We start from the raw sequence: 21,396 nt of genomic DNA on the forward strand, positions 1-21,396 counted from the left end.
GAAAAATAGGGATTATTTTATTCTTGTTTTCATACGGAAAGGGTCACGCTTCGAAGGAATAACATTATACATTTACAAAAATAAATGAGTGATCGCAACTACAAATAATAAACTATATTTATTGAATACACTGCGCTGCACTGAATAAATCGAAGGTACAAAGGTAACTGCGTCGCATACGACAAGCCCGCGATCCGGTCACTCTTTCCAAATCCTGATATACGCGTCATACGTTATCTGAAATATAATAATAAAATATATTTTAGTCCGACACAAAGGTCATTGCGAAAATAATACTTCGATCTGTCCTTCTCTTTTTACGTTAAACCTCTACAAGGCACAGGGAATATATTTGCTACCTGATTTTGAACTTTATCTCAAATTGATAGGGTTGAACTTTGCATAATTCCTGCCTTATTATAGTGTTAACAAAATAAAATCACTAAATACCTCAGTACCTCATCTAATTCGTCTAACACACTGCGACCAGCTCGGATATGCTGCAGGGTCTCGTACAGCATCTCTTCATGTTGTTTCGGAACTCCCAGTTTCTGGTCTCCGCCTCGCGAGGGTCCAATGCGGGGTGCATGTATTCTGAACAAATAGTGGAGGCTTAGAACGCACTGCGATTAATTTATTGCGATTTACCGCGAAAAGTGTAACGTACGGCATGCTTCATAAACGCATGCACTTGCAAGACTGAAACTGCGAGAAATTAGAGTGAAAACCGCAAGAAATTTAGCGCAGTGCGTTCTAAAAGTGGATCGAATTAAACTATAGATGGTCAAGCCAATGTTGTCAGTAGAAAAAGGTGTGAAATTCAAATATTCTATGAGAGGATATCCCTTCGTGCCTACATGTTTCAAATTTGCCGCCTTTCTCTACTGATAAGATCTGCTTGATCAACTTTAAATAGGAAACGGATTTGATTATTAACTACAATTAACAACAACTTGTTATTAAACACTTCGGTGTTTTCGTTCGATTAATAGGTATGCAAGCGAAGTATTAAACGGGGGGTCATTATACAGTACAAGTTTCCGTATCAACCTACTTGGCTCGTATTCAGAAAGGTTACATTTAATACCAATTTGATATCCACGCTTGCACTCATTTAGTTCGAGCGTTTATGCACTCGTTGAAATTCAATTGCTTTATATTTTACGTTTCGGAATATGTCCGCTGTTTAGTTTCCTACCGACTATCGCAGTCTGGTCAATTAAAAAGTTATCCCGGATTATGTAAACAAGTTTAATTCGTTGTAAACAAGTATTACACAATGGGGCGAATGAAAGGTGATATATAGGCTGTAGGAAGCACTGTAGATATCTACTCGGATAATAGATATAGATACACCATTTCGAAAATTTGGGTAGAAGCAAAAATAACGGTTCAGCGCGTATTTCAAAATACATATGTTCCGTTGAGTCGGGCGAGATGCGCATTGTCGCACTTTATGTTTTTCTGATAAATACACGATGACTAAAATATAATTTCATTCCCGTTGCCAGGGAGGGCAGGGAGGTTTTGGGATTATGAATGAATGAATGAATGAATAATATTTATTTCAGGACTAGTCCCATATTATGTTAGTAACAAGTTTGGTACATACTTAAATTATTATACTGACTACTGAGCAACTTTTAGAGTTCGCACACATTTATTGTATTCTCTCTGTGTTATGTACTTGTTTTGTGCAATAAAGTGTTTACTACTACTACTACTACTACAAACCCGAAATCACAAAAAAAAAAATTGGATGTTTCATACATTTTGGCTCCATAGTCCATTTTCTATGGGAGTGTAAATTTTGTGGTCCCATAGTAAAAGTTGCTCAGTATAATCCCAAAACCACCCTGGCGACGGGAATGCAGTTATTTTTTTCAGATAACCTGTATAATATAGCAGCGCTGTTAGCTTAGATGGATTAATTCTAGTTTCTAGTCCCTATTTCTAGTATACCAATTTATAATAAGATAGTTGGCCTAACGCCCGGCCAGCGGCTGTCACGTAAAATTTTTTTTAGATATTATTTAACTTAAGCCCTACCAAAAATAGACTTAAAGGAACCGTCAGGACCATAATTCGACGAGAGGGGTACAGTGACGAATGTGTGGCGTTGCCGTCGTAAGACTAGGGGTGCAGGCGGCCTAGCTAAGGTGACAATCGCTATCGCTTCGGTATCGAATCGCTTTGTGTCTCTCTATCACTCTTCCATATTAGTGAGACAGTGACAGTTGCGTTTCGATCGCTACGGAGCGTAAGCGATTGGCACGTTCAATTGGCTACGGGCCCAGGTATCGGGCGTTCACACGGTTTGGTTCGGTAAAGGATAGGTAAAAGATGTTTACTCGTACAAACTTATCACTGTAAATATTCCAATGAATTCGGTAGTAATCTATTGACCCGTGCATTGTATAATGTCAGCATGTGCGTATTGTGCGTAAGTAAGTAATACATAATCAACTTTAATCAGCAACCATTTCACATAAATATTATGCAGTTGAAAAAGTTATTGCTATATTTAAGATAATATTTGAATAATATTGCGAGATAGTTTGATTATCGTTTTCCTTAAAAACATTCAAGTATAGGTAGGCATAACAATAACATGGAAGGAAACTTCAAAAGTTCAGAATACGCAAAATGGAGCGTTCCGTGTGAATACAAAGGAAACACTTCTGGATGAGACTAGCCCCGGACCGGGATAAGTGGCGTAGGTACACAAAGAGAGACATCACATCGGCACTACTTTCAAAAATATTCGTGGGGATCTGGTTCTGTCAAACAAAAGAAAAATTTAATATCTATGTATCTAGTATGTGATGCACACACTGCTACTCAAAGGTAACTATTTGAGTAGCAGTGTGAGATACGAAATTTTTTCAAAGTCTAGCAGTGAGCTAGGACAGGAGGCTAAAATGATGATGATGAAATAGAAATACAGATTCGGTGCCTTTAAACTTTTATGCTCGCTGATATACAAACGACGTCCAACTGAATCTTAGCAGTAGGGTTCCGTTTGGAGGATCAGGATCACACCTTTCTAAATAACTTCTCTAGTGGCTGGTTGATATCAGTAACTTTCTATAGATTATTTTCTACTATAGCAGCTACTCGCGTCTACGTAGAATAATGGTATCCGTGATAAAACTATTTTATCCTTTTTCACGAGTCGAAACTCAAACTTTAAACCTTTCAGCTTAATCCGTTCAGCCGTTAAGAGAGACCCCACACTAGCTTCCTGAGCGTCGGAGTGTAGTCAACCTTATGGCTCCTCTACACGATGGGCCAAGGCCGGCCACTCCACGCAAGGCGCATTTATGCGCTAGAGGGAGCAAGTGATATTGCTATCTACTACTATGTACTATGTACTATTGTACTATGTTGTGACGTTAAAATAAATGTATTTCTTCTTCTTATTCTTCTTCTTCTATCTCATCCTACCGCATGCCTGCGTCCCTTGGAGTGGCCGGCGCTGGCCCATCGTGTAGAGTAGGGTGGAGTGAAAGTGGCCAAAATTTTTTTTTTCTTTTTTTCAAATTTCCTGTATCATTAATCGATGATCCTAAGTAAAACCTCTGTCCATACCAAAAATCAGACGTCTAGGACTTAATCTTCAGGTGGCGCACCTTGAAGGTAGTTTACAAAAAACTTTAATTTTTACGCTTAAGTGCGTCCCACTATTCGAAGTCGATTCACGATTTAACTTTATAAACGCGGTGTTTTTAATTGTATCGAAGTGTCATCTCGTATATGAATCGGTTTTATTTGAAGTAAATACAATTAATTGCTTGTGGCGAAGAAGTGAAAATTGAAAGTAAAGTGTTACAAAATGCCAAAAACTCGAAAAGATTTGAGGTGTCCTGTGTTTGGCGATCCACAAAAATGAAGTGGTAATATGTTGCCGACGTATAGTGATGTGATTAAATATTACTTATGGCACAGAAACTATCTACTCGAGTTGAATAATGGAAAAGATCCTTCAGTCAAATATATTTGTGAAATAATTGCTACCGATATCGAAAATATATGGGCTAAAGCATCTATCCCTACAATTAGTCATCAACAAGTTGTCGCAAGATTGATTGTGTATTACAACAAGTATAAAGGTGTAAAAAAACTGCTTAATGACTCCAAAAAGCAAACCGTTTATGAAGATTCTCTGAAAAGTTATTTGATATCGCAACATGTAAATGTATATCCAGAGAAGTACCTATGCAAATGTGTAACTAAAGTGCCTGTTGCTGAAGAATTATTCTAGCAAGACCAACGAACTGATCGCAAAATGTATATAGGAACTGTTGACAAGATCAGTGCTGGAACTGTCAGACGTCCAAATTATATTTGAAGCAGATGAAGAAGTACTAGGAGCACACATGGATTTTTGCACAAACTGGTCATACTTTCGCTTCCTAATTTCGCCTCGCTGGATAGATTGGGTCATCACCTTGTCAACAGTCCCTATATGCATTTCGTTGGTCTTGCAAGAATAATTCTTCAGCAACAGGCACTTTAGTTACACATTTGCATACTTCTCTGGATATACATTTACATGTTGCGATATCAAATAACTTTTTAGAGAATCTTCATAAAAGGTTTGTTTTTTGGAGTCATTACGCAGTTTTTTTTACACCTTTATACTTGTTGTAATACACAATCAATCTTGCGACAACTTGTTGATGACTAATTGTAGGGATAGATGCTTTAGCCCATATATTTTCGATATCGGTAGCAATTATTTCACAAATATCTTTGACTGAAGGATCTTTTCCATTATTCAACTCGAGTAGATAGTTTCTGTGCCATAAGTAATATTTAATCACATTACTATACGACGGCAACATATTACCACTTCATTTTTGTGGATCGCCAAACACAGGACACCTCAAATCTTTTCGAGTTTTTGGCATTTTGTAACACTTTACTTTCAATTTTCACTTCTTCGCCACAAGCAATTAATTGTATTTACTTCAAATAAAACCGATTCATATACGAGATGACACTTCGATACAATTAAAAACACCGCGTTTATAAAGTTAAATCGTGAATCGACTTCGAATAGTGGGACGCACTTAAGCGTAAAAATTAAAGATTTTTGTAAACTACCTTCAAGGTGCGCCACCTGAAGATTAAGTCCTAGACGTCTGATTTTTGGTATGGACAGAGGTTTTACTTAGGATCATCGATTAACGATACAGGAAATTTGAAAAAAAGAAAAAAGAAATTTTTGGTTACTTTCACTCCACCCTAGTGTAGAGGAGCCATTATGGGTGCTGCTAGACGCAACATTAGCACAACTGCAAAGCGACACCATTTTCCATAGCTCTGTCTCTCTTAAGCGTGAAGAAGTAACAGACACAAGGTTGACCGGGATAACTGCAACTATGGGATTATTATGGGATTACCCTCGCTCTCCCTTTAGGGCGTTCCGACTAATCGTATTCGAGAAATAGATGGAATAAACCCTTAGTTTCATTTACCTAAACTGTAGGTAAGTACGTCAGTTTTTCGAAAACTTTTGGCTGTGGCGGCGAACAATTATTTCATGACACGACAGGCATGCCTTACGCATCGAGAGGGTTAATAATATCAGTAGGAATAAAAAAAAGAAGCCTGGTGGCCTATCGGTATGGGCGTGCGACTTTCAATCCGGAGGTCGCTGGTTTAAACCCCGGCTCCTACCAATGAGTTTTTCGGAGCTTATGTACAAAATATAATTTGATATTTAGCAGTTGCTTTTCGGTGAAGGAAGACATCGTGAGCAAACCGGACTAATCCCAGTAATGTCTAGTTTCCCCTTCGTAAAAACTAGCACTTACGTCAGTTCTTGGGATTAATTGTCAAGCGGACCTCAGGCTCTCATGAGTCGTGGCAAAAAATGCCGGGATAACGCGAGGAAGAAGAAGAACATTAGTAGGAATAAATCACTTACCCATAGGATACTCCCCGATTTGCCCGTACAAAGGACATAGAGTGGTCTGTACGGTGTGAGACAACGAGCTCACGCAGCTGAGGAACGCGAGGTCCGAATGTGCTGACGTCACTATGTGTGTAGACGCGAAATTTGAGCTGCACGCCACCAGTAACGCTAGGAGGACTTTTTCCACCATCGTGACTGCTATTTAGTTCTCCTGTGGAATACAAATTAACTAGATGAAAACCCGGCTTCGCTCGGGTAAAATAAATTATAATAATAGGTACTAATTTTGAATTGAGTAATTATTTACTTTAAGACTTCAAACCTTCATCAAGGCAGTTACATACCTATCTCATCTCCGATAACTTTAAATCCATAACATACAGTTTAACTGGTTTACTAATATGTGGCCGAAAATTGTATGGCAAATTATCACTTCCCAAACTATTTTTCCCATAGTATCATTTGGCAAAACTATCAGATGGCCAACCAATGTTTCGCATATATAACATGTCGCAAATGATTATTTACAATATTATTGTATGGCAAACATAGATATAAACTATGGATGAGCGCATGCATACGAATTGCCTGTTGCGAGCTTCATGTCAGCAAAAAAGCGCCATCTGTTGTTACACACTGCGTACAACTACGTGAGCTCGACTCTCGCGATAACTTTGTACGGGCGTACAAGGCTTGTTAAGTTTATTCGCGGTTTATATCAGAGGAGCGTCGAATAAGTTTATGGTTAATCAAAACGATATTTATTGTATTTAAATGGGCGAACTTATCCTTCTAAGTTTCCGTTCTTCTACGTTATTTCGTGATGTCATTATCGTCTCAGGCGGCAATGCAATATTTTAAACATTCGCGCCGTGCGGTGTGCCGCCCTGTGTAAAGGCTCCTCTTCACGTTGGGCCAACGCCAACGCCAACGAGAGACGCATTTATGCGTTAGAAGGAGCAAGTGATATTGCTATCTCATTCTACCGCATGGCTGCGTCCCTCGTTGGCGTTGGCGTTGGCCCAACGTGAAGAGGAGCCTTAAGCCGGCTCTGTCAAGGTCGACAAGTTGGCCGAGCTACTAGCTACAGCAGTACAGTTCGATAAGTACCTCCCGAGCTTTCGCGGGTAAAATGCGGCGAACAACTATTTCTGTCAGTTTCTTGTTTGCAAAACAGGTAGAGTAAAAAAGAAGGAATCTATACAGCAATACAAACTAACTAACTATTTTGGCTCAGTGATCCAAAGAGAATCTTGGCCTCCGAAACGAGAGCGTGCCACCTGTCCACAAACATGATGCAAAAATATAAGTAGGTAATGGAAAGTAATAAATACAGCGATGTGAATTAATCGGTGTTTGAAAATGCGCGCTTTGTTCCTATAGCGCTCACCTGTTAAATTTTTTTGAGTTTTACCTACAGTTAATTAAAAACTTATACCTGACAAGAATTAATATACTAGGTACCTAAGTCAACGAATAAAACAATAACAAATACTTGATCTTGTTATTTTGAATGTTTTTAATAATTATGTAAAAGAAACGGGAACAAACTCTGTAAGTCAGACAATAGGTACTTTAATTTCGGTAATTATATCCGGTAGGTAATCAACTAATCATATTTAAGTAAATTTACCTATACAAATCACGCATTATGCATTTCTACTTCATAATAACTTCCAAAGAGAAATGACGTCCTTACAAGGTTAATGCATTAGCGCTATGACGTACGAGCGAACATCAGTTGCGCGTGAGAATGAAATAAAATTATCGTTTAAAATTGGTTTTAAGCAATAAATAAACCTAATTGGAAATTACTTACCGATGATATGAGGTCCCATTTTTTTTCTTATACTTCCTATAATGGTTTTTGCACCCTTTTACAACGCAATAAGGCATTTTTGTGTTATGTTGCGTGACAACTTTCTACTGCGCAATTCGCCACACGACTGAGCGCCGGGGTGTGATAAATGCAAATATCACACCCATGTAGCGGCCCCCTTTTTAGTGCTCGTTAGCCGCGTCCTTACGAAGTAATATATATGTCCATGATGGCAAAATATTTAGTTGGTCATGTTTCAAAATGTCTTTTATTGTTATGTCGAATGTATTGATAGGCATAAATTATTTTTCGCCTAATATTGTGATGCATACTACTAAATACCCTAATAATATAGTACTCAACTACTCATGGTACAAATTACAGTAGCATTTTATTTCGTTACGTAGGTAGTTTTTTCGAGATGTGCAGTTCAATGATGGAGGTAGTAATTTTGTTTACTACATTTCTGGCAACAGTTTGTTTTCGTGGGGTCGCAATTCTTACCTAACCTAACCCACTTTTCTGGCAACAGTTCGTTTTCTTGGGGGTCGCAGTTCTAACCTAACCTAACCCACAACACCCGGCAAAATATTTAGTTGGTCATGTTTCAAAATGTCTTTTATTGTTATGTCGAATGTATTGATAGGCATAAATTATTTTTCGCCTAATATTGTGATGCATACTACTAAATACCCTAATAATATAGTACTCAACTACTCATGGTACAAATTACAGTAGCATTTTATTTCGTTACGTAGGTAGTTTTTTCGAGATGTGCAGTTCAATGATGGAGGTAGTAATTTTGTTTACTACATTTCTGGCAACAGTTTGTTTTCGTGGGGTCGCAATTCTTACCTAACCTAACCCACTTTTCTGGCAACAGTTTGTTTTCGTGGGATCGCAGTTCTACCGTAACCTAACCCACTTTTCTGGCAACAGTTCGTTTTCTCGGGGGTCGCAGTTCTAACTTAACCCACCTTTGAGGCAACAGTTTGTTTTCGTGGGGTCGCAGTTCTAACCTAACCTAACCCACTTTTCTGGCAACAGTTCGTTTTCTTGGGGATTGCAGTCATCTAACCTAAAACATGTTGGTACAGTCATCAAATCTATTAGCGTAGTGGCACCCGTCCATGGAAATATGTAGATACGTTTGTTAAAAAAAAAGCCACCAACAGGTCAAATAGCCATCAAAATATATTATGAAAAGTAAGTATAAATAAAGCAAACGTTTTTTGACAATTAAGAGTTAGCTAAGTTGAAACATTTGCTCAGTGACTATTTGTCTTAATGAATTTTGGTAAAATGAACATCTACTAAATAAAATTGTGATCAAATAAAAAGTATGCGAAGTTTCAATTTTGGCAAACGTTATGTAACAATAAATAGTTAGGTATAATAAAACATTTGCTTAGTGACTATTTTTCTAAATAAATCGTGGTAAAATGAACATCTGCTAAATAAAATTGTGGTCAAATAAAAATTATGCTAAATAATAATATGCTAAGCATTGGTTTGCCAACTAAAAGTACTGCAATAAGTTGGTTGGGAAGTGAAATTAGGCGAAAAATATTTCGGCGAGATGGCAGTACACCAGTTTAACTCTAAACGTACTATTCCGATATATCTTAAAACAAATATGTATGTAATAAAAAACCGGGCAAGTGCGAGTCGGACTCGCGCACGAAGGGTTCCGTGCCATAATGCAAAAAAAAAAAACAAAAAAAAGCTAAATAAAAAACGGTCACCCATCCAAGTACTGACCACTCCCGACGTTGCTTAACTTTGGTCAAAAATCACGTTTGTTGTATGGGAGCCCCATTTAAATCTTTATGTTATTTTGTTTTTAGTATTTGTTGTTATAGCGGCAACAGAAATAAAACATCTGTGAAAATTTCAACTGTCTAGCTATCACGGTTCGTGAGATACAGCCTGGTGACAGACAGACGGACAGACGGACGGACGGACGGACGTTTTACCCTTTGGGTACGGAACCCTAAAAAACCTAATCTAACCCACGTTAGGTTTTTTAGGGTTCCGTACCCAAAGGGTAAAACGGGACCCTATTACTAAGACTTCGCTGTCCGTCCGTCCGTCCGTCTGTCACCAGGCTGTATCTCACGAACCGTGATAGCTAGACAGTTGAAATTTTCACAGATTATGTATTTCTGTTGCTACTTACATATCACGGTTCATGAGATACAGCCTGGTGACAGACAGACAGACGAACAGTGAAGTAAACTGAAATAAATGTCATATACCTACTAAGAAAGACCGGCCAAGTGCGAGTCGGACTCGCGCACGAAAGGTTTCGTGCCATTACGCACAAAACGGCAAAAAAATACGTTTGTTGCATGGGAGCCCCACTTTATTTATTTTATTCCGTTTTTAGTACTTATTTGTTCATGAGATACAACCTACAGACAGACGGATAGAGGAGTCTTAGTAATAGTAGGGTCTTGTTTTTACCCTTCGGGTACGGAACCCTAATAAAGTGTATAGATTTGTAACACAGCAGAGATCTAGTCTTTCTAGTGACTAATAGCCTTGTATGCTTGTTTGCCACCAACATGGCATTTAAAACATATTAATAAAAACTTACTCATTTCATCGGCCATATACAGCCTAGTATTGGCTTTAATATATATTGGGTCTGAAATATTTTTTTTATTTAATTTTTTAGTATGTATAGCGGCAACAGAAATACATCATTTGTGAAAATTTCAACTGTCTAGTTATCACGGTTCATAAGATCATGAAATACAGACAGACGGACGGACAGACGGACAGCGGAGTCTTAGTAATAGGGTCCCGTTTTTACCCTTTGGGTATGGAACCCTAAAAAGTGACCAAGAGCTCCAGTGCCCCAGGCTGGAATCGAAACAGCATCCTCTGCTATAGCCGCTTGTCGCGGACTTCCGCGATGTATTATATATATTACACCTGGCAACAGCTTCTATATTGTCTATGGTAAGCAAACCACACTTCCTTTTTCGCTCGTATGAAACTTGCGAGTTAGTTTGTGAACTTATGATTGATTCATTAAATAAAAGTCCTTAATATAAAGTGGTTTGTATAAAGTGGTACGTGTGCTGGACGCCAGCTTCGTACAGCGAGACCATCGTCTTTCAAAGCTAAGTATATGTATTTAAAAGAGGACTGGTTAGTCCCATGCACATATTTTCATATATTTATTTATATAGCTGTGTTACTGGCAGAGGGTGTGCTTGCATATGTTCAGGACAGGTCGGAGATGCGTCTGCCGGCTTGTGCCTAGCCTCATATAGAAAATGGTCTAGAAGCACCAATAGGCTTGGGGTGCTTAGTTGCGACTAAGCACCATTATCCCTTCACGAGGGACAAGTACACCCCAACTAATGCCAATATATAGATGTATCTGGTTGAGGCCAGGATACATATACGTTGTGGATCTGAATGGTTAGCGACTAGCGCGGCTAGGCATGCGAACACTCCTTTAAGTGTGCCAAGGGATCGATATAGATGTATCTGGTTGCGACTGGGATACATATATATACCTTTAGGGCTGTGGATCCGACTGGTTGCGGCTGGCGCGGCTAGGTTGCGACACAGATAGAACTGTGTGCCTTCAGATCCGTATATAGATGTGACTGGTTGCGACCAGGTCACAGCACCCCTTATCTGGTGCAAAGGTTTAACTTATGAGACTTTCTGAGACATAGAGAATTGTGACTATCTTATGCAGACTTGCATACCTATATATATATGTATATTTGAGTCCTGCGGGACAATGTGGTATCTTACTATGAATATGAATTTCTGGCTATCTATCCCTACATATACCTACATGTTACAATGTTCTACATTTGCCTTGAGATATTATATATGTGTTATAATATGATATAGGCTAGGGATAATTTAGTGACCCATGGTCATAAATATATTTTCTACACAGGTGGTGGCATATGATCAGGTTAGAGCTGGCAGCTACGCTTGGAGCTCATGAACGGGGAGAAATACTCCATACTCAGCATTATAATAAGGTATGAACCACATTATCCACAGATTAACTGACCTCTCTCTCCCAATAATATAAGCGAAGCAGAAATGAGTTCTTTAAGATGCAAGTATACATGTTAAGTTGATAGTAGACTCATATTTCATTTAATAAGGTCTTAGAATCTTAAGTAACTTGAATTCAGGCAATCTATTTATTTTAGCATTTTGTATCAACGTCGGTACAAAAATTGGTGGAAGAGTGTCTTGGATTTTGATTCAAACCCACATAAATTCTGAAGAGGTCAAAGGTCACCCTGTGGATAGTGTTGTTCATACATATGCTGCCACCTATAATTGACATAATTATCGTACATCTAAATTGTTTGTTTATTGCTAATGATTGCTAAACGATTTTGAACTTTACAGGATTAATATTGCGTTTGATTCGTTTTACCGAATTTATTTCGCGAAAGCCGTATTTACGATATCACGACTTTGAATATTATGTAATAAACAAATTACGAATTAATGATTCAAAATATTAATCTGAATTAGCATTTTTTATGAGTTTTATGACTAAAAATTAAATACGACTTGATGATTCAATTTCTCGCGCCATTTTTTCATATGTGTGGCGCGGGCTTGGCGCCAGCGTATTTCCGTCATAGAAGTAGCATCCTATAGAAGTGGTGTGCGCGTGCCTCCATGAGGGACAAAACATACGCAATGCGACAATATTAAAAACACGTTTAACATTCCTGACAATATACCAAAAACAATCTACGTAATTCGGTCATTTGGCCACTTCCCCGTGTCTTCTCTATGTTATTGTACCTCTATGATTTCCGTAGTTCATTCGTTTTCGCAAGATGGCGGAACAAGTTCAAGAACTGAAGAAAGTTTTAACGAGTGTTTTGTTATTTGTTTGTTGTGCAGTGTTTTGTTAATAAAAGTGAAAATAACAAAGGTGAGTACATTGTGATTGTGTGAAATTTTGAGGAAGTGGATTAATCTAGTACATGACAGGTAAAAACCTATGCGGTATAGGATCCACTTTGAATCATCGATTTTAATGACAGCGTTTTACACAAAAATAAAACGCTAATTAAATAACTTACCCTATTCGGAACCTAATAATAATATAGAGAATGGCAACATTGCGTTGTTGGTCGTATTGTCCTTTTCTAGCATATACGTCCCTCTCTCTCCCACGCTCCCACCACACAGCAGTTTGCTTTTTGGCGGTTGTCGCAAAAAACAAATTTCCAACTCATTGTCTCAAAATTATACATATTTACACCAGGCAGGATTAAAACTTTAGGTTCCGAATAGGGTAAGTTATTTAATTAGCGTTTTATTTTTGTGTAAAACGCTGTCATTAAACAACTGTACCGCTAATAATAATATTGAGACGTGTTTGTTATCGCCTGGTGGTGGGAAGACGCCAAGCCAATGTGATTATATACATGTACTTATTATGTATATTATGTAATATTATTATATTATGAGTGTTTAATTAATTATGCAGTACACCCTTTATTTTAACACCTGTGAGGAGAGAGGTATTTAGTAAAGCATACCTACAATTTGATATTCATATTTCATATTCATTTTTATTATTAATAATGTACACATACATTATATTATAATACTAACTTAACATTTTATATACGTACTTAATGTACTTATAAATGTTCAAAAAGAATAAGTGAGTCGCAACAAGGGTACTTAATTACATGTATGTGAAAACTAGGTAAAACAAGATGTGATAAGTCAGTCTACTCTTCAAGGAGCATACAACATCTGTTATTAAGGAGTAATGTAATTAAAGTGTGAAAAGATAAAAATAACAAAGTACTAGAGTAGTTTTTATTTATAAGTAGCAATCATTATCAAATTTGATAATAATTATCTATAATAGTAAAGTAAGCAGTTGCAGGAATATAACAAGGACAGGACCTTTCCTATTTCCAGAATCCCTCGGGATTAAATAGACGAATATTTTAATTATTCGTTATATCACTATCACCACAAGCAAAGTTAATAAAATTATATAGGTACTTGTTGAAATGTCATAGGGAATCACTAAATTTCTTTAATGACTGTAAGCCATATACTTGGTTATAGGTTATAGTTATAGCTATAAAATGCATTTAACCCTTTTAAACGCTTTACTAACGAGAACGCGAGTCAACCTAAATAAACCTTACTTAAAAGTATGAAGGTTACTTTGAGAGCTTAAGCCACAACACTCAATGTGTTCACTGCGCTGTGGCACTAGTTATGACGCTTTTTTGGTGTTCTTGGCATTCAAATGGTTAATGTAGAATTGCCACAGAACTTTATCAATAATATTTGCCGAGTCATTCTAATTAAATTAATGTTTAGCTATCATAACCTTAATTTTACTCATTAATTTGTATATATGTAGTAAGAGTAGTTTCTCAGTGGTTTACTTTATCTGGTGCCTACTGGTAGACATAAGCCTTAAAACTTTATTGGTTCTGACCGCTAAAGTGGCTTAATTTCTGTAAACTATTCATAAACATTGCTTAATTCTGAATATTCAGTTTTCTCTATTCAGTGTGTAAATTATAAGGAATAAGATACTTAATTCGAAACCCTAGCTCATCGCATAGGTGCTTTTAACCGAAATACAAATTTATGTGCTTATTTCGTGGTTTTACGTTATTTGCTGTGGGAAACCAGGGGGTCCCCGACCTTTGCCGGGCGCCCAAAGCCAACAGCGCAGAGGCCCTTTAAGAGGGACCTATTTCATCCAACGCTAGAATCAACACTTTGTCGAATCTATTAGATATTTAGGTATACTTATCCTCCTTATGAACTAAGGATAATTGTTACTTGTTTATATTTCAATAATAGCAAGATCTGAAATATAATATTACTTAATTTGGGCCAGTGTACTTTTGTATACTATATCTCTGGCCTACTATATAGGTTAGTCTAATAACATCCCGCCTTCTGGGAGGCAATATACAGAGTTCTTGGATAATATTCACGATAGCGCTAAGTGTGTGGACCTAGTTTTCCGACACGTGACTGCATGAAATTATAGTGTTCATTTTTTACAGGTCTCGAGCAAGAAGGGTACCTATATATAGGTTGAGGTCCTTAACTTGTAGATTTGGTAATAGGAGCAAGACACAGACGGGGTGTAAATTATTTGATCCACCATGTTTCAAGAGATTCATGTGCATTGATGCCTTTAGGTTACACTGTAAATACAGACTATATAACTCTTTGGCAGAGTTTTGCCAACATATTATAATAAATGACTGCATTTGTTTGGGTGTACTTGTTCCACGACAAAGACATATTTATATGTATTACAATGTATTTTTGAAAAGTACTCGCGTTTCAAAATAGCTTCGCCTTTTCGCAAGGCTTGCTTCTGTTTCACATTGTGCAAAGCAAATAGTATCACAATGCTATAATTTTGTATAAATTGAGAACTAGAGGGTCATGCTCTAGACGTGACCGCCCAGAAGTTGTACTAGAACCGGTCGTGCAAACCGTTAAGTCACTGTTTCTTAAAAACCTTTTGTAGTGGGTACATTACATTCCACGGTGGGTACATTTGTTAAACGTATAGTATCAAACTATGACGAATAATGACAAGTGAATTAAGTGATACTTAACAATATTTGGTCCGTGCATAGAAGCACGTGCCCTTGAGATTAGAGCATGGGTAGTTTAAAATAAACTTAATCTGTGCATAGGAGCACTTACGATCAAGGTGGTTCGAATCCTCAAGGGTCACAAGGCAGACATAAGGGTGTAAAATAAATCATTCATAATCGCCCCGTTAGGTCAGTTTTGTAAATTTTTATTTCCAACATGCTTGTGCAGCACATGACAATTTTTCTATACCATGCCAGTCAGGGATATAATAATTAAATAGGTAACCTTGGTTATGTCGTGTACCTACATAGGTAGGTACTCGTAAACATGTTAACTGAAAGACTAGTGCTCTCGAGGCAAATATAATTTATATTAATTTCTAATCTGCCATAGCAGGCATAGACTTCAAAGGTTTTTAGATATTCATAGGGCCGCTAAACGGAACCCTTTGTACACCTTGAGCAGGCTGTTTGTGCTCTTGTAATTTTATTTTCACACCATGGGTGATATTAACCATAGCTTATTTCAGAATTGAACCGTAAGCTATGTCGTGTCGTGAGCTAAGTGAGCCCGATTTAATTAAGAGTCCACAGGTTATCTGGACCTTGGAGGATTGACCACATCTTATTCTAATTATCAATATTCTGCCTGGGCTTATGGTCGAATTTAGGTGACTAAATCTCTTAGTATTATCCATGCCACCCACGTTATGAGGCTTAGCGTCTCCAGACCACAATTTTATATTTTTCTTCTTTAAAATAAAAATGAGTCGAGATAGGCCCGGAATCTTAGGTTATTTTATACCTATTATATTATAATTTTAGAAATGTTCAAATTTGGGTTTAGCCAATTGGGTGTTCGGGACCCTTAAAATAGATTGGTAAACAAAAATGAAACCTCGAATAATGAAGCCTTGCCTATTTCGACTGATTTTTACCAAGAACATTATTTTGTTAGAACCCTTTTCACTTTGTCTAAAAGGAGGTATTTACATATTCATCTTTGTTATATTTTATGATTGTGGCCTACTCGGTCGCCTGTGTTATGACCATATCATTTAATTTCTGACATGCCTTGCGCAGGCTTACATAGGTTGTAATATCATCATCAATAACTTGACATCAGTTCGTGAATGAATCAAAGATTCTTTGGCACACCTTACGCAGGTGGAAACATGGCAGCCTTGCGCAGGCTTAGATAGGTACACAACATATTGGTTTCATCACAAATAACTTGACGTTAGTTTGTGACTGAATAAAAGATTCTCTTAGTGGAACCGTAACAGACATAGGCATAAGAATATCATTCAAATGAAGTTTATGGGTAATATTCCCTTAGTTGCGAGTTCTTCGCTCGACAAGGGGAAAGGATTTACTTTAATAGGCACTTTTAGAAAGTGTCATTCACGGTGACGCGCAGATTTGCCATAACTAAACTTTAACTCTATAGTTAGGTTAGCGAATATAATTTGACAATATGAAACAAACGTCGTCTTCGTCAATGAATCAATCTAAAGATTCCCATATTGTTAATGCTCTTTCAAGTCACAGGCTTCCGATTTTATTTAAAACGTTTACCAGTGTAGGTACTATTTATGTAGGTAGGTAGGTAGGCTTAAAGATTGACCCTCTTGTATGTAGTTACATATAGCATGAATAATCAAGTTATTCAAATCCAAAATAATACCAGCACATATAGTAACTACATGCAAGAGTTCTTTTCGTTGACCTTTTAAGCTACCTGTTATTTATTTAAAAAGATACCTATCTACCTACATTCCATTTTTTTTTTTTCAAAATCAGAGATCTAGTTAGAGAGATATAAGTTGGAAGATAAGGAGTGAAATACTTAAGGATTTCCATGTAATTCTTGCGCAGAGCCATGCTAATCTCTCTCTTTGTCTAGTCAGATTTAAATTTACGTACTGCCAAAGTACTCACTTTCCACAAAAATTAATGCAATGCTTGCGATGTAGGTTTGTTCGTTACCTTGTGTCCCTCAGAGCGGAAATAGAAGCCCCGCGAAGCGGGGCTTCGTCGACTCCTAAGCGGGTACACGTTATTTATCAGCAAGTTGATTACCAAAAAAATCATTTTGCAATATTATATTTAACCCGGAACGGGATAAAACGAAAGTTGCTGATACATACTTAGATAGATAAACCCTACACGTCTATAAGCTTCTACCTTAATACGTAGGTTCTACGTAACACGTATTAACTATCCGATCCTTTCGTATTCGAAAACACAAATCACTTGAAAACTGAAGGGTATGCCTCCACACATCACCATTTAAGTGTTATAATTTTAACCGTTATTATAGACACACAAAGATTTAAAGTAATGAGTAATAATTAAGGCTCAGGAGAGACTTAATGTAGTATAAAATTAATTAAATTCTAATGGTGACAAGTGCATGCTTAACCAGCTCGATGTGTTTTCTAATAACATTATGTGTTTTAGTATTTTCATTAGCATAGCCACGGTGCGCGCAGGCAGCCTTTGAAAACTTACACATTACTATTCCGGATCGTTTTTATTTGCTAGATAGTTTAACGGACACTAAATTTAAATATTTATTTCGAACGGCAAAAGCCGTTAGAAACTGTTTTTCAATATAGTCAGCTAAACTGGGGTACAAATTCAAAAACTCACCAGCAGTTTAGCTTCACGACCTTCCAGATGGAAAAACAGCAAGCCAATGAGTTGGAAATTTGTTTTTTGCGACAACCGCCAAAAAGCAAACTGCTGTGTGGTGGGAGCGTGGGAGAGAGAGGGACGTATATGCTAGAAAAGGACAATACGACCAACAACGCAATGTTGCCATTCTCTATATTATTATTAGGTTCCGAATAGCGGTACAGTTGTTTAATTATCGATCTATATAATTTTGTTTTATGTAAATTAAACAAACCCTGTACAAGGATTATTAGGCATCCTGTGTGATTGTGAGCGTATACACTATTATAACAAAGAAATCGTCACGCAATTACTTCGTTACAAGAAGTAACGCCATTACGACGCGTAAATAAATAAAAACGTGAATGCTTACCCACGGGATCATAGATACAGTGATAATTTACGTAATAATTAGATATTTAAATGATCTTACTTGAAAGAAATATGACTTATTTCTATGCGACTTGACATGTTACTATTATTACTATTTAAAAAATGCGTAAGCACTAATTCGTATACTTGAGAGGAATTAGGTACTTATATCGTTGGGTCAGAGGCTATATATACTCAGAATAATTGTTTGTTGCACTTGAGTACGAAACCCAACTAATGTATTGTTATGAAATAGGAATTTCAAGAAATACAGCGTAGTCAGCGTACGAACTGACTAATTTCGAGTCGAGCGTGAAAACAAGGCGTCTCTACGCCAAGCTACTTCTCTACATGAGGAGGAGGATAAACATTCTTAGACCAAAGTCACAAGGTACGTAAACACGATTAATATAATGTTAACTTGGTATACAGCCTCATAATATTGTGTATTATTACTGTCAAATTGCATTCTTCAAGAATTGAATAATTTACTCAAAAATTAACCTTATACAGTGTTTACATCTCTAAGAAATAGATGGCGCTCGCAACACATATGACAATAAGTACTAAATATTGTTCTACAGTGATGATGAAATAATAGAGTGATATTCAAATAATAATTACATATTATTATGATAAATATTTTGGTGATATGAAGTCTGTGTTTTAAACATATGGAATATTATCAAACTGCACAACGGCCAACGGCTTGGTCTTGTTTATCAGTTTGAACGTTTTGCGCACTAGGGATGTCACTCTGTCGACACACAACACTAACGATATTCGATTTATCGACTGTCGATATTCGTTTCCGCTTACATACGCGATTAAGTCCCGTTGTGCAGTTTGATAATGTTTAATAATCGTGACATATGGAATATGTTAGATAAATTGCACATTTGGTAAAGTAAATACTGAATGTTAGTATGTATGTACAGATACCAATACATGTACAGGCATGTACTGTAAGTGAGAGCTACACTTAGTTCATATGATGAGAACAAGTTGTATACTTGAATAATGCCATAGTGTGTGGTGTATATGAAACTCCAATAATAAATAATTTTGGTGTATTCCAGGAGCAATTTGAGAATTTATGCTATGTTCATCATCATCATCATCATCATGTTAGTCATGTTGTACTTATTAGAAAGTTGAATTCATTTTGAATAATATTCATATATCAACTACTTGCATATACATTTTATCTGTCATATGATGACATTCCTGTTGGTACAGTGATTCACACTCGGTGGAAATATGAAAATTGTATAAAGTACTTGACAACATTATTGAGTTCTGTTGTTATAACTTGTTTAAAAATACATTTCCAGAGTGAACAACACTATGGAAGCTATCCTGCTGAATCGCCTGGCCACATTTGCCACAAACATCAAAGAGCATCAAGTAAAAGCATCAGAGCTATGTGCGTGTCGTCCATGGGGAAAGGATCAGCTAGAGCAAGCTGCTATCATCGCCTCCAAATTACAATCTATACTGGGAAGATTTCAAAGTGATCTCTATCAGTACTTCAACCTGTCCAAGGATCCTAACGCCGATGAGATTTCAAATGTAACTGCGATACAGCTAGACGGTGATGAAGTCTTAGCTGAACTTAATGCAAGAATTCAAGCTGATAAGGATACAAGACAAGTCAAATCCGATCCTACAACAAATAGGAGCAAGTTACCAGAGTTAGATTTAATATCTTTTCATGGTGACGTTCTAGAATGGACTCAATTCTGGGACCAATTCAGTTCCAACATTGATCAAAGGAATATACGAGACGTTGATAAGCTACTCTACCTTAAAGCATCGTTAAAGGGTGAAGCGAAAACCATAATCGATGGTTTAGAAACCACAAATGACAATTATAAGATTGCCATAGATACTCTGAGAGAGAGATATGGCAACAGAGTGCAGATTGTTGACGCTCACTATTCTTCCTTATATAAGATTAAGAAGGCCACAAAGCCAGAAGATTGCAGAAAGACATTAGATGAACTCGAGAGACATCTAAGAGTCTTACAGTCCCTAGGAGAGGACACAAATCAAAACCATTTAAGATTTCTTTTCATGGAAAAGTTTCCTGAAGACATCATTTATGAAATGAAACTAAAATTGAAGATTGAATCCATCGAAGAAATAAGAAAACAACTAAACGCTATCATATCAGCAAAAGAAGATGCCAAGAGGATAAGCGTTGAGACTAAAGATATGGAAACAACCTTTACTACTGAAACTTTACACATTAGAGATAAATTTGTGAAGAAATCCAACGATAGTAGAATCAAACACAGAGTTATAAATATGAGGGAAAAACCAAATAAATTTAGAAAAAATACATCAACATTTTCAAATACATTCACGCCTAAGAAAAGAACATATAAAGCTAATAGTGAATCGAATAATGCGCAGGCATCTGAAAAACGAAGGAAATTAGAATGTATATTTTGTCAAGAGAATCATTACAATGACGCTTGCACGAAATTTAAGACCTTGGCTGAAAGGAAAGATAAAATACCTAACCGTTGTTACATCTGTTTGAAAATTGGCCATAGACAAAATGAATGTAGAATAACACACATCTGCTATCACTGTGGTGAAAGGAATCAGCATAATAGAGCATTGTGCCCTAAGAAATTGCTCCAGGCAACAGAGACATCATCGTCACAAGATTCCTGTGCCTGAAAGATATATCTAAATTAGCTATAGAAGAGAATCTTATACATTACAGATTTATACGTGTACCCTTTGCAATCATATCTGAACATCACTTATTCAGTACCAATGATGAACGTTTAAAGAATCTAGCCAGCGACATCTATGTACATAATATCTGACAGGATCAAACGGAGTCAAAGAAGCGATGAGTCTGTACAAAGACAGTAAAATGATATGGATTCCAACTCTAAAGAGCTTAAATATGTAGAGGAACATTACAGATGCTAGTACAGATTAAACTGTAAAATTCTTGTATTAAAATG

General features: G+C 36.9%; 1 protein-coding gene and 1 long non-coding RNA gene across 3 annotated transcripts; one reads left to right on the plus strand and one right to left on the minus strand.

Moving 5' to 3' along the window:
- On the minus strand, positions 1-6,127 carry LOC134668565 (uncharacterized). 2 transcript variants are annotated; one of them, XR_010098799.1, is made up of 3 exons: positions 5,936-6,127; positions 451-594; positions 1-237 (listed from the first exon to the last, which is right to left on the minus strand). It is a non-coding gene; the product is annotated as an uncharacterized LOC134668565 (long non-coding RNA). The 2 variants fall into 2 exon arrangements; XR_010098800.1 differs by having other exon boundaries at positions 2-237; positions 459-594.
- Positions 6,128-19,756: 13,629 nt separating this feature from the next.
- LOC134668668 (uncharacterized) lies at positions 19,757-21,100 on the plus strand. Its single transcript, XM_063526111.1, has one exon. The coding sequence runs from the start codon at positions 19,757-19,759 to the stop codon at positions 21,098-21,100; it is 1,344 nt and encodes a 447-aa protein (XP_063382181.1).
- Positions 21,101-21,396: the final 296 nt, after the last annotated feature.

This window comes from Cydia fagiglandana, chromosome 11 (assembly GCF_963556715.1).
Source record: "Cydia fagiglandana chromosome 11, ilCydFagi1.1, whole genome shotgun sequence".
Lineage (NCBI taxonomy): Eukaryota > Metazoa > Arthropoda > Insecta > Lepidoptera > Tortricidae > Cydia > Cydia fagiglandana.